The 15,148-nt window shown below is 39.0% G+C and overlaps 1 protein-coding gene and 2 pseudogenes across 3 annotated transcripts; all 3 read left to right on the forward strand.

Annotated features, from left to right (window-relative positions):
- The first annotated feature begins 848 nt into the window (after nucleotides 1–848).
- LOC308649075 (olfactory receptor 14C36-like) lies at nucleotides 849–1,780 on the forward strand (annotated as a pseudogene). The gene has a single exon. The product of its transcript is annotated as an olfactory receptor 14C36-like (transcript).
- A 9,207-nt stretch (nucleotides 1,781–10,987) lies between these two features.
- On the forward strand, nucleotides 10,988–12,471 carry LOC308649132 (olfactory receptor 14C36-like; annotated as a pseudogene). Its single transcript has 2 exons — nucleotides 10,988–11,589; nucleotides 12,347–12,471. The product of its transcript is annotated as an olfactory receptor 14C36-like (transcript).
- A 390-nt stretch (nucleotides 12,472–12,861) lies between these two features.
- On the forward strand, nucleotides 12,862–14,646 carry FAM200C (family with sequence similarity 200 member C; the record flags this gene model as incomplete). The annotated part of the gene is made up of 1 exon (XM_081294654.1): nucleotides 12,862–14,646. One exon carries the CDS (start codon nucleotides 12,862–12,864, stop codon nucleotides 14,644–14,646), a length of 1,785 nt encoding a protein of 594 aa, XP_081150780.1.
- Nucleotides 14,647–15,148: the final 502 nt, after the last annotated feature.

Here is a 15,148-nt window from a genome sequence, read left to right on the forward strand (position 1 = left end):
TGGGAGAGATGGGGGAGCACACCCCACTAGGACAGGCCAAGAAAGGTAAAGGTCGACTGGCCACCCACACCCAGCCCTCCCTCTCAGGAGGACAATCAGACACGCCAGGGGGAACTGTCAAAGCAGGATCTCCTTTAATGTGAAAACATACACAGCTAATATAATGTACAGGAACCAATCAGGATAAAGGTCAACAGGGTGGGGAGAATTTACATCTACACCCATCCTACAGGCAGTAATATCCATGAAGGCAGAGGGGTTCTGAGCCTATCCCAGAGGTGGTTCCATTCTTCATCCCAACCCAGGGCAATGCCTTCTGGCTAATTGCTAGGTGCTCTCTTAGCCACATGTGGTCCCAGGACAGGGAAGCGAGTGAAGCCAGCAAGTTAATTTTCCTCTTTTCTGATGCAACATGCCCCACATTACATTATGCCCTACAGGGAAAACCCCTAGAAATGCTTCACACAGGAGTCTCAGAAGGTCAGTGGAGGCCTGATGGGGAGCTGTGGACAAGCCCTGCAGTTCAGGTCCAGACCCTGGGCTGCAGACCTCCATACCTGCACCTGGAGATGCACTCCGCTCAAAATGAGTAAACATATCAGAAAACCAAGAGTGATCTTCCTCTACAGGGAAAGCAATTGCCAAATACATGAAAAATACTACAAAAAGGATATACAAAGTAATTGCATTTTTTTCAAATGATCAATGGAGGTTTCTTAACACATGCTAGACAGGTACTCTATGACTGAACAACAATACCAGCCCCAAGTAATTGTATTCATCATGTTCTCTTTTTCCTTCCTCTCTCTTATCTCTTTATCTTCTCAGACAACCAGAATTTCCAGCAAATGGCCAATGCCACCATGGTAACTGAATTTCTCCTCCTGGGCTCTCCTGAGGGCTGGAATCTGAGTTTCCTCTATTTCACAGTATTCCCAATGACCTACCTGGGTACCTTGTTAGGGAACCTTCTCATTGTCACTGTCACCACTGTTGACCAAAACCTGCACACACCCATGTACTTCTTCCTCAGGAACCTGTCCATCTTGGACATGGGCTTCATTTCCATCACTGTCCCCAATGCCTGTGTCAACTCTCTCACTGGCAACAGGGCCATTTCAGTGCCTGGCTGTGCAACACAGATTTTCCTGGTCATTTTTTGTGCATATGTGGAGATGCTATTTCTCACCATCATGGCCTGGGACCGCTATGTGGCCATCTGCCAGCCCCTCCAGTACCCACTCATCATGAACCCAAAGTTTTGTGTCTGCATGATCCTGGCTTCCCTGCTCAGTGGTCTGCTGTATGCAGGTGTGCACACTGGGAACACATTCCGGCTGTCCTTCTGCCATCAAATGTGGTCCATCAGTTCTTCTGTGATGTCCCCTCTCTGCTGAGGCTCTCCTGCTCAGACACCACCAGTAACCTGGTCCTCCTTCTTGTCTCTGCTGTGCTGATTTGTGGTGGTTGCTTTACATTTATTGCCATGTCATATATTCGCATATTTTCTACTGTGCTGAAATTTCGCACTGGGAAGTCAGCGAAGGCCTTCTCCACCTGCACTCCTCACATCCTCGTGTTTTCTGTGTTCCTCAGTTCTGGCACAGCTGTGTACCTGAGGTCCTCAGCAACCTCTGACACCCTCCAGGACATGGTTCTCTCTGCTTTTTACACCATGGTTCCTCCCTTCCTGAATCCTCTCATCTACAGTCTCAGGAACAAGCAGGTAAAAGAAGCTGTGGGGAGAGTAATGCAAAGACAGTTGTTCTCAGGGAAATGATAAAGATGCATTTCAGCATCATCCTAATTTGTCTGAGTGAAGTTCAAGATTAGGGAAAATGCTCTTCATATCTGGGTGATACAAGTTAAATTGCCTATTTTAATGTCACTTTGTGTGAATATGGATCCTTTATAAAATGTGTAATTTAATCAATGTGTCTTTTAATGAGTTAATATAATTTAATATATTTGTTGAAATCATTTGTGGAGGCATACATTAAAGATTCATCAAATATGTTGCAGTGCCTGTATCAAGTATTGTCACAGAGGAAAACTTTACCAATCAAATCTGAAGAAAACTTACACTCACATAATATGCTATTATTCAGAAAAGTGTCAAGCAAAATTCTAAGCACTGTGGTACCTAACTGTATCAATTTAACTACTTTGAATATATGCAATAATTAAATACTGAAGGAGTTATAACCAATCTATTTGGAACATGAGAAGAGTAATTCCTTGTCCATGAATAAACAGAGAGCCCTGTTTACCACACCCTGTGTTCCAACAGTCAAATCCATCCACTAGAAAGAGCACCTGGTGCTTCCCTGGCAGTGGCAGCTGCCAGTCTTTTATTATGTCCATGAGTGACTCAGTGTGGGGGACAAAGCATGGAGCATGAGTTGCAGGTCAGCTCTATGGTTTTCCTCCCACACATCTTACTTATGTGACATCTATGCTAATGTGCCATGCCTCAAAAGTATGACATGGTGGACCATTATTTCTTGGCCTAAATTTCTGATTGGGTCAACTATAAAATTCCCCCCAGTTTACTATACTTGATTCTTAAAGTGCATCTGTCTGTACTTGTTCCCTGAAAACTTATGGAAGTATATGTGCTATTATTATTATTATTATTATTATTATTATTATTATTCTTTTATTTAAACCAAAGATTGCACTTAAGGTCTCATACCCAGTCCTTTTTTGGGGTTACTTACAATGGGGTCTTGCTAAGTGGTTTCAGGTCTTGCTCCCTTGCTAATGCTGTCTTGGAACCTCTGATCCTCCTGCCTTAGCCTCCTGAGGCACTATGATTGCAGGCTTGCACGACCCCACCTGTCTTGTGGCAGTCTTTCATCACCTCCCACAAGTTATTTCTCCCCAAGTATTCTAGTGCCCTCATTGGCATATACTTTGAAATTATCAATAATAAATGACATATGCTGAAGGACAATTTTATTTAGGTTTACTTATATAACACAGTGAGAAAAAAAAAATATTTATATAATATCACATTCAAGATTTTAAATTACAAATTCTGAAAAACAATTTGTTCAACATTACACTAATATGAAAATATGGAGAAATACATAAATGTACTTATTACCTAAGAAAATACAAAATAATAAACATATATGATTAATTGATGAATAGACTTATTAAAGTTTTTAGGCAAGGGAATTCTTGTGGTAGGAGCAGATGAGCACCCCAGCACTGACTGCTGCAGGAAGGCTTGAATTGCTTAACAGGATCCAACCATCCCTACACTGTGTCCCATGGCATTTGGTTCTCACTGCCCCAATGTTCCCTGCTAGAACAGAAAGACCTTCAAAGAACCCCAGATAAATTCTGTACACTCCACCTTTACATGCATTTCCTCTACAACTATAGCTTACTGAATCCTAGTGAGTGGTACTGGACATTTTACATGGATGAGAAGGCTACTTAAATTAATTTTAAATTTAATGTAAAAAGTTGGAAAAAAATTAAATTATAAACACCAGTTCTTTTTTGTACAGATGGTATTTTTTATTTGTCCTAATTAATCAGTTTCACATGGCAGCAGAAGGCGTTTTGAAACATTGAACATAAATGGAGCACAACTTCTCATCGTCTGGCTGTACATGAGGCAGAGTCATGTGTGGTGCAATCACACATGTATATAGAATAAAAATGTCCTCATTCCACTGTCTTCCCAGCCCACACTTCCCTACCCTCACTCCCCTCTGTCCAATTTAAAGTTTCTGAATTCTTCTCTAGCCCATCCACCATTACAGATCAGCATCTGTGTATCAGAGAAAACATTGGGCTTTTGGTTTTTAGGAATTGGTGTATTTCCATCAGCATGATATTCTGCAGCTTCGTCCATTTACCTGCAAATGTCATAATTTCATTCTTCTTTAATGATGAGTAATATTCCCTTTATATATACCATATTTCTTTTATCCATTCATCTGTTGAAGGACAGTTAGGTTGGTTCCATAGTTTAGCTATTGTGAATTGAGCTGCCAAAAATATTGATGTGGTTGTGTCACAAAGTTTGCTGGCATTGTCCTTTGAATATAAACCAAAGAGTGGGATAGCTAGGTCAAGTGGTGGTTTGTAGGAGATTTATATTTGAGATTGGGTCTCTGATATACTTCATGACTGTGGCACATTTGGTGGTTAGGAAGTTTCTGTGAAAAGGTGCAGAATGCCTGGCTCTTGGAAAACTTCCATGTTATAGTCATGGGAATGCCTGACCACTATAGCAATGCTCTTCCCTGAGGGTTTCCGTCTTGATCTTAGGCACATAGCTCCTGGGAATAGAAGAATTTGTTGGCTAGATAACTACAATTTTTCATCAAGCATTCTTTTGGAACTGTCCACCTAACAGTAACTTCAGAAAACGGACTTTCTGGAGAGCTGTACAAAGTTCCTGACATCGCATATTGTAACTATGAAATGTAACTGCAGAATAAGCAATCTTACTGATACTCCAAACAATAATGTGGTTGTGGTACTAACGACCTAATGTAACCTATTGATATAGATAAATGTGGCCACTTGGACAAAGAGTAACTCTTCCACCTTGTTTCTATGTCTCTTTTGAGATTCTTTTCAGTGGTTCCATTCTAAATTTTCTGTGGAATCTCCATACTGTTTTCCAGAGGGTTTGCACCAATTTTCATTCCCACCTGCAATATATAAGTGCACCTTTTTACCCATCTCCTTGCCAATGCTTATTTGTATTCTTGATAATTTCCATTCTGATTGGAATAACATAAAATCTTAGAGTAGTTTTAATTTATTTCTCTAATTTCTACAGATGTTGAACATTTTTCATATATTTGTTTATCAATTGTATTTCTTCTTCTTGTACAGTGTATGTTCAGTTATTCAGCCCATTGATTAAATGGATTATTTGTGGGTTTCTTCTCTCATTTTTTGAGTTAAGTTTTTTGAGTTTTTTATATATCCTGAAGATTAGCAGTCTACCTGAGTTGAATGTGGTAAAGATTTTCTCTCATTTATAGGATGTCTTTTCATGTTATTGTTTATTTCTTTTCTGAGAAAAAGCTTTTTAGTTTGACTCCATTCTAAAAGTCAGCCCAAATTTTTATCATGTCAGCTTAGCACTGGACTTACTTAACAAGACTCAAAAAGCTCAAGAAGGAAAATTAAGAATCAACAAGTGGCATGGATTCAAACTAAGAAGCAAACACCTGTTCTATTGAAAGGTATACCTCTTAATGAAAGATATTGAATATTTAACACCTGTTTTAAGATGTTTTGTATCACAAGATCTGGTAGCAATAGATACGAAAAAAGGAAACATTGGTATAAGGACTTTGTGATATCTCAAATCTTGTGTCAAATAACACAAAACCCTGCAGGTGCATGAGAATGGTATAAAATTTCTGCAGAATTGAGCAAAAATATTTTCTTTGTGTACTAGTCATCTACAAAGAAATAGATTTTTATAGTAATACAAATTATGTGAGATATCTATTGGAAAGAGAGCTCTTCTGAAATGTTAACTCTACCCTTTAAGGAAACAATATTTAAGAGTACTTGTTAGAGACTTTATTGTGATTATGTTTTTTCAGTGCTTTGTAGAATCAAAACTTCAGAAGACAAAAGACTTAGAACAACACATAGTTAGAAATTTGATGAGAGTTTAGCAACCAACAAGAAAATGTAGTAACTTATTCTATAGTGTGTTTTATGGTAATATTCATGACTGAGACTATTATGCCAGAATATTCAGAATTTTCTAAGTTTTATAAAGACTTTAGAATATTTACATTAATACCAGAGATATATTGCATTGTAAAAAAAAGCAGTTGTTTATATTAGTAGAGTTTAAAACAAAATTGGATCAGAGTTTTATAGGGATTGTTTAAGAAACTAGGGCCAAGGAAGTTGTAATTATAATAGATACCAGCACGTAAAGAGATGCTAAGCATTTCACACAAAGACAGCAGGAAAGTGGCTGAGAGAATCTAAGGATATTTTTTTTTCTTTTTTCAGTACTGGGGTTGAACTGAGGATCATTCAACCACTGATGCATATATTGGAGACAGGGCCTCACTGAGTTGTTTAGTGCCTTGCTGTTTCTGAGACTGCCTTTGAACTTGCAATTCTCCTGCCTCAGCCTCAGGAGCTGTTGGGATGATATGCACACACCACAGTGCCTAGCGGCTTTTTGTTTTTGTTCAGGTATTTTTGTCACAGCAATGCAAAGCTCACTGAAACAGTTTCTAAACATAATCATAGAGAGTGTAGAGTGTTTACCAGAGAAGCAAATACGGCAAAACACAAGATAACCAAACAAATCAGTCAAATTATACTAGAGAATAAAAAAACATGTCCACAAATAGATATGTTGATTAAAATATTTCTGGCATATGCAAATAATTGTTTGTCCTTAATCTTTCAGAAATGAACAAATGATGCATACTACAAGGTCGACTAATTTCAATGATGTTACTTTTACTTCAGCTAGAATACACATCATATACTGAGTGACTTTATTTATATGAAATTTCACAAATATGTAAATTCAAAGATACATAATACATTTAGGGTTTTCCAGTGATTACAATTAGGGATAATATGAACAAGGTGTGTAATGGGTTAGGTGGTCAATTTGAAGTAAAAAGTATTATGGAAAAAGATGTAGCTGGAAATCATACAATTATGCAGTGCGATAACTCACACTGAGTTGAGAACCATAAACTGTTACAAAGGTTAATTTTATATCATGTGACTTTCATCTTAATGATATGAAAATTTTTTGCTGCTGAACTGGAGGTACTTTTCGATGTTTTCCTCTTACAGGTTAGTGAGTGAGTGAGAGCTGCCCACCACACTTCATGTTAACTAATCCATACAAACACCTACCACTAACTCACACTGAGGTGAAGGAGGGCAGAGATGAAAACACACACAGTGAGCACCATCATTCTCTCCTCAGTGTCATTAGTTTCTCAATAACGACTAAAGTCAATGCCCAGCAGAGGAATTCCCGTGTGTCATCCACTGTCCATACTGGCAGGTCCTCTCTCCTGGGTTCTGCAGGTTCCACTGCCTGGTGGTGGGCTCAGGCCTCTTGCTGCCTCTGCAGCTGAGCTCTGGACTCCCAGAAGCCCCATACCCACTGGCTGGGCACCTTGCTCACATAAAGCAGTGGCGACCAAGCTCCCAACATCCTACATGGCAGTGGGCTGACTGGACAGATCCACCCTGGCTGCACACACAGTGGATGGGAGAAGCCAAGGAGAGATGTGGTTCTGCACCATCATGGAGAATAGGAGACACTCAGTAGTGAGGACTTGGCATTTAGAGTCCAAATGCATCTAAGATTCATAATTATTCTGCTCTGAAAATTGCAATTTCATCCAAAGAGTCAGCTAGCCCAGGAAGGGTTTGGTGAATTCTGAGAAGAACACAGGAAGCACAGAGGTCCTTATAACTGCATTATGGAGTTTGCTGTGATTGCCATGGCTTTAATAGGAACACCGGGACCTTGGGGACATCTGCATGGTGTATGGAAGTAAAGTGTGTAATAGTTTTTTGTGTTGCTTCTTGTTGGTTTAAAATTCTTTTCTTCGGATTACTTTAACTTTTAATACACTTAGATAACACCCAAAGTAGTTTTCCAGAAATTCCATAGAAGACTAATAAAAATATTCACATTAAGACAACAAGAATAAAATGCAAAACATGGTATAGGATAGGTAGGTAGATAGGAATGATTTTATATAGCTGATACACATGCACATAAGTCAATAACTATGGGAAATATATTTAATGTAGTAGGCAAGATTAATTGAAATATTTTGAACATTAATCTCACTCCTTTCTTTTGTTCACAAATACATGTTTTCAATTATTTCTTTGTTTGTTTGTTTGGTGTCAGGGTTTGAATTCAGGGCTGCTTAATCATTGAGCAACATCCCAGCCCTTTATTAACATTTATTCTGAGACAGGGTTTTGACAAGTTGCTGAGTCCTGGCTTTGAACTTGAAATCTTCCTGTCTCAGCCTCCTGAGCTGCTGGGATTATAGGCATGCACCACCAGGCCTATAATTATATTATATTCTTTAGTTTTTATATTAAATATATGTTATGTATGACTATGAGGATGTGTGTGTCCAGTGGTATAAATATAAAAATAAAGTTGTGCAACATTTGGAAACATATTTTTATTTTCAGAATATATGTGCCTCAGCATTTTTAATGGCTTATCAGAGACACTAATCAATAACTCCTAATATGGAAAATGTAATTTAGAAAATAATTTATTCTTGTGTCTTCCAAACCAAAAATTATTCACAGTTTTGAAGTGCTCTATCTATTGTGTAATTCATTATTTGAAACACTATCAAGATAAATTAAAAAGAGGAAACTCTCAGCTTTTACCACATACAGAGAAAGCACCTGGGCAGTCCCTCTTCATGTTCCTGGAGTTAAAACATGCTAATTCTCCTCATACACATTGTGCTGACTCTCACTTCTACCAACCCTTTCTGTTATTTATACCTTCATCTTATTGTCTTTATGAGAGAATTCTCTATAGGCATTTTTGCCCCCTTAAATGAGAATGTAGACTTGAATCACACTAAAATATCAAGGCCAATCTATGCAATCTAAGCCATAGTTTTATTTTAAAAATCCAGATTCAAAAAGTCATCCTATCTTTAGAATCTACTGAAATTATCTGAGACACTCTGTAAAAATTAGGTGGTGCTTTGTATATTTATTTTATTGTATTTATACATGAATTTGGATTGGTGCTCCATAAATGGAAGTTTTTGAAGATTGATACATAAAAAGAGAAAGTCAAATTCAGAAGAATTTATCAAACCATAGCTAAATCACACAAAGGAGGACATCAAGTAAGTTAATGTAACTCAAACTGGTTTGTAGAGAATTTGCTAAGTTGTATTGGAGAAGGAAAGGCAGTATTTGGCTTAGTGTAGAAAACAATAATAAAGAAAGGAAATGACTCTCTAGTTTCATGCACCTTCTAGATTTGAACCCATGTTGACATCCCATCTGTATGTGACAGGATGTCCTGGGGTGATCAATAGGAGCTCCTGTAGCTCCTGGAATCCAGGTTAAAGGGTAAAAACTTTGGCAGATTTCCTTATTAGTTAGTCTCATCATATATCACATTCAGAATTTTTCATATTAATTTGAATTTTTATATATGTACCATTTTATGGTTTTTTTCCTTCACAGTACTCAAATCATGTTTTTTAAAAAACAATCTTTTACTAAAACTCAGTATCTGCAGCAGATTTTGCCATATTATAAATCATTAGTAAATATTTGTCAAGATTGCCTGCTTTGAAATAATCTTCTTTCAGCACAGAAGTGGGGGTATGTTATTTAAAATGAACACACACTGTATTTCTTACAGAAGTGAAGAAAGGACATCACTGATTTAGAAGGTACTCACTTGTAAATTAGTGGAATCAAGAAACTTAGTTCATGTTCACAGTTAGTCAATTGTGCTACATAACATTTTTATTAACTACTATGCATGAAGTCACTTACTTGCTACTAAGAGAATAAAAAGATGAATGATACAAGGTCCAAAATCAAGGAATTTATACCAGTGATTTGGGTGATTAGTACATATAGATTTACTAAAAGGTAAAATAACAAGTCGACTTCTAACACTAACAGAAAAGTATAAGAAAATTAAAGACTAAGAAAGGGTTTCAGAGAAAAAGTTACATTTTAGCTTCTTTAAAGAACAGTATATACTAATAGGAAAAATTAAATCAGTTGTGGCTTGGTAGAAAAGGGGCTCTGTCAACAAGTTCCAGGGTATGGTGTGAAAAAGGAGGTCACTGAAGTGTGAGTTCAGGTTTGTGTCAGGGAAAAATGGAGGAAGGGGCTAGCAAAAGATTTCAGGTAGATTAAGTAGGATCCCTTAACTTCATCCACACTGTGAAATTAACAGTAATGTTCATGAGTCTGGCCACCCACCAATGACCTTGGGAGACACACACGTTTTCAGAGGAGCCCAGGCAGGCTCAGCAGGAAGGTCTCTTTTCTAAGGGTAAGTGTGGTTAACCTGGCATGGTGCTAAGGTGGACCCAGGTTGCAGAGGGCAGAAGAGATAATGATTTTGGTGACAAAGGATTGAACCAGGCTGAGGTGCTGCATGAGTGCTATAACTATGAGCAAAACATTCCTTGTAGGGAATGCAGTCAGTAACTTTTTGTTCACTTATGATAAATTTAAGAAGATTGGTATATAAGGGAGGTGTCAAAAAGAAAAGGAACAATGATTGTCTAGGCAAAGGAATCTTCACCTTTATGGTGCTAAGCACTGCGTAAAAACATATTAAGGTAAAAAGTAGAAGTTTAGTAGAATGTCAGTCTCTAAAGACCTTACACTGATCTACTGGAGAGAAAAATAGCCCTGCCGGGGGCTGAAACAGGTCTAGCTGAGCATGTGTGAAATTTTCATGTTCATGATGATAAAGTCTGAAACCATTCCTACAAAAATATTTATAAATTATAATTTGAATTATTTAGAGTGGATACAAAGGCAAAAAAGTGGTGAAATTGCATTTATGGAAGACAATGAGGTAATCAAATTACAGAACATTAAAGAATGCACTGTCACACAGGTGATCAAACAGGAGAGAAAATGACCAATACTTGCTAGTGCTCTGCTTGGGAGTCTCAGGAGGTCAGAGGAGCCTTGTTGGGGAAGCTGAAGACAAGCCCTGAAGGCCACACGTAGACCATGGGCTGCAGGCCTCCACACCTGCACTGGGAGGTGCACTAGGCTTAAAAATGATTAAAAAATATCAGAAAAACAAGAGTTACCTTTCCTCTACAGGGAAAGCTAATGCGAAATACAAGAAAACATTCTGACATAAATGTGTAAAATAATTGTATTAATTATTTTTTCCTTCCTCTCTCATCTATTTATCTTACCAGGCAACTAGAATTTCCAGCAAATGGCCAATGCCACCATGGTGACTGAATTTCTCCTCCTGGGCTCTCCTGATGGCTGGGATCTGAGTTTCCTCTATTTCACAGTATTCCCAATGACCTACCTGGGTACCTTGTTAGGGATCCTTCTCATCATCATTGTCACCATTGCTGACCAGAATCTGCATCCGCCCATGTACTTCTTCCTCAGGAACCTGTCCATCTTGGACATGTGCTTCATTCCCATCACTGTCCCCAATGCCTTTGTCAACTCTCTGACTATCAACTGGGTCATTTCAGTGACTGGATGTGCAACACAGATCTTCTTGGTCCTTTTTTTGTGCATATGTAGAGATTTTGATTCTCTCCATCATGGCCTGGGACCGCTATGTGGCCATCTGCCAGCCCCTCCAGTACCCACTCATCATGAACTCTCAGTTTTGTGCCCACATGACCCTGGCTTCCCTGCTCAGTGGTCTGCTGTATGCAGGTGTACACACTGGAAACACATTCCGGCTGTCCTTCTGCCAGTCAAACGTGGTCCACCAGTTCTTATGTGATGTCCCCTCTCTGCTGAGGCTCTCCTGCTCTGACACCACCAGCAACAGGGTCCTTATTCTTGTCTCTACTGTGGTCATTTGTGGTGGTTGCTTTCTTTTTATTGCCATGTCATACATTTGCATATTTTCTGCTGTGCTGAAATTTCCCACCAGAGCCCCAGGGAAAGTCTTCTCCCCACCTGCACCCCTCACATTCTCCTGGTGTCTGTCTTCCTCAGTTCTGGCTCAGGTGTGTACCTGAGGCCTTCAGCAACCTCTGACACACTCCAGTACATGGTTCTGTCTGCCTTTTACACCACAGTTCCTCCCTTTCTGAATCCTCTCCTCTACAGTCTCAGGAACAAACAGTTAAAGGAAGCTGTGAAGAGAGTAATGCAAAGACAGTTGTTGTCAGAGAAATTATAAAGATGCCATTCAGCATCATCCTAATTTAATTGATCATGGTTCTTAATTAGATACAGTACTCTTCATATTTGAACTTTACAAGTTACACTATCTTTCTATTTCATTATTAGAAGCTGAGTTATTTCATAAGGTATATTTCTATGACTTACCATATCATTTCAAGGGTTCCTTCATAGATTGTGTAATTTCATCAATGCATCTTTTAATGATTAAATATAATACAATATATTTGCTTGAAATCATTGGTGGTTATATATTTTAAAAAATCATCCCATATGTCAATTACCTATATCAAATACTGTCACTAAAGAAAACCTATCAAATCTGGAGATTACTTATTCTTATATAATTTGCTTTTATTTAGAACAGTGTAGAAACTACTTGTAAACACTGTGATACATAATTTGTCAATTTACTTACTTTTAAAATATATAGCGGGCGGGAAGGGCGCGGGACCCGGATGGAACGAGCCTGGCCGGGCAGAAACCGCATCTCTGCGGCAGCGCCCGGGGCGCTCTTCAAGTTCCTGTTCTAGGAGCCGCCGCCTGGACCGGCTCTGACGTCCTGGCCCCAGGCTGAACAGTGAGCGGCTCTGGAGCCTAAAACCGCGCCAAAACGAAGCCCGAGCATCCTCCCGGGCCTGCGCCTCGGGCTCGGAGACCGGCGGGCGGAGACCGAGACGAGCCCACCTTCCTCGATGGTGACCCTAGCCCTCGGCCTGCGCCAAACTCCGCTCCTAATAACACCATCAGGCCCTGTCAGTTAGGAGCAGCGTGTTCTTTGCATGCATTCTCATACTTAAACCTCCCAACAGCCCTATAAGGGTATTGTTATTCCTAAATACCACAAAGGAGCAAGTGAAAATTGGGAGGTTCTAAAAGGCAAGAAAGCCACTTGGGCGCAATTTTCTGTGGCATCTCTGGAATACTACCTGAGAATTCTTGTGTACCATGTCAAAGAAACGCAAGTGGGATAATGACTATGTCCGTTACTGGTTCACCTGTGCAACAGAGGCTGATGGAACTCAACGCCCACAGTGTGTGTTGTGTAACTCAGTGTTTTCAAATACTGACCTTAGGCCATCAAAACTGTCAGACCATTTTAACAGACAGCATGGTGGAATAGCTGGACATGATCTCAGTGGCCTGAAGCCTGTGCCAACACCATCTGATAAGAGAGAAACCTTGAAGGCACTCGGAGTTGCGTCTCATGAGGATGCCTTATTACAAGCATCGTATCAGTTTGCAAATTTATGTGCCAAAGAGAAGAATCCTCATACAATAGCTGAAAAATTGGTCAAACCTTGTGCACTGGAAATAGCCCAAATAGTTTTGGGACCAGATGCACAAAAGAAGCTTCAGCAAGTACCTTTATCAGATGATGTGATCCATTCTAGAATTGATGAAATGAGCCAGGATATCTTACAGCAAGTTCTAGAAGATATCAAAGCCAGTCCTCTTAAGGTGGGTATTCAGCTTGCTGAGACAACTGACATGGGTGACTGCAGTCAGCTAATGGCATTTGTACGATATATAAAAGAAAAAGAGATCATAGAAGAATTCCTGTTCTGTGAACCACTGCAGTTAACCATGAAAGGAAAAGATGTGTTCAGCCTCTTCAGGGGCTTCTTTCTGAAGCACAAAATAGCACTTGATGTATGTGGCTCTGTTTGTACTGATGGTGCCTCCTCTGTGCTAGGAGAAGGTTCAGAATTTGTTGCCTGTGTGAAAAAAGAGGTACCTCATATTGTGGTCACACACTGTCTGTTAAACCCTCATGCACTTGTCACAAAGACATTGCCTACAAAACTGAGGGATGCCCTGTTTATTGTGGTGAGGGTAGTAAATTTCATCAAAGGTCGAGCTCCAAACCATCGCCTGTTTCAAGCCTTCTTCGAAGAAATTGGCATAGAATATAGCGTCCTCCTTTTCCATACTGAAATGAGGTGGCTTTCCCGAGGTCAAATGCTTACTCATATCTTTGAAATGTATGAAGAAATAAATCAGTTTCTTCACCACCAAAGCAGTAATTTAATTGATGGGTTTGAAGATAAAGAGTTTAAAGTTCACTTGGCATACCTTGCAGACTTATTCAAACACCTAAATGAACTTAGTGCCTCTCTGCAAAGGACTGGGATGAACACAGTATCAGCTAGAGAAAAGTTATCTGCTTTGGTTAGAAAGTGTCCATTTTGGCAAAAAAGAATTGAGAAAAGAAACTTTACAAACTTTCCTTTCCTTGAAGAAATCACTGTTTCAGATAATGAAGGAGTATGCATTGCCCCCGACGTCTCGTGGCATCTCCAGGAGTTGAGCAGCTTCTTCCATGGATATTTTTCGGTTGGAGCTCTTGATGAGGCAAGTAAATGGATACTGGATCCATTTCTTTTTAATCTCGATTTTGTAGATGATGGTTATTTAATGAAAAATGATCTTGCCGAACTACGAGCTAGTGGCCAAATCCTCATGGAATTTGAGACGATGAAGCTTGAGGATTTCTGGTGTGCTCAATTCACGGTGTTTCCAAACCTGGCAAAGGCAGCTCTAGAAATCCTCATGCCATTTGCAACTACATACCTTTGTGAGATGGGCTTTTCATCACTTTTACATTTCAAAACAAAGTCTAGAAGTGGCTTTAGTGTGAGTGATGACATCCGTGTGGCTATTTCAAAAAAAGTTCCTCGTTTCTCAGACATCATCGAACAAAAGCTGCAGTTGCAGCAAAAGGCACTGTAAGCTTAACACTTTTTTAATGTGTAATTTTTTTTCTTTTTTTTATTTTATTGTTGGTTGTTCGAAACGTTACATAGTTCTTAATATACCATATTTCACAGATTGATTCAAGTGGGTTATGAACTTAATGTATTCTTAATAACTATTGTAAAATTAAGCTGTAATTATTTTCCTTCCTTTTATATTTATGGTACACTGAATTCTGTGCTTTAAAAATTAGCTACTTCAGCTTTCAATAAGGCATGTGAAAATGTGTTGTGGTTTTTGTTTTTTGTTTCCGTGTGTATATAAGTGTGTTTTGAGAGGAACAGCAGAAAAGATTACCAGTACCTGGTTGATACGTAAGGATTTTTCCAATACTGAGTATCTATGTAACCTGTTGATACAATACATAAAAAGGACCCAAGCTCTAGAAAATCCAGCTAACTAATGGGCTAGGAATTGAGCCGTGAGTAAAGAGAAGATCTCCTAGAAATTGACAACACAGTGACAGCTAACTCCTGCC

Source organism: Spermophilus citellus, assembly GCF_964194105.1.
Source record: "Spermophilus citellus genome assembly, chromosome: 1".
Taxonomy (NCBI): Eukaryota; Metazoa; Chordata; class Mammalia; order Rodentia; family Sciuridae; genus Spermophilus; species Spermophilus citellus.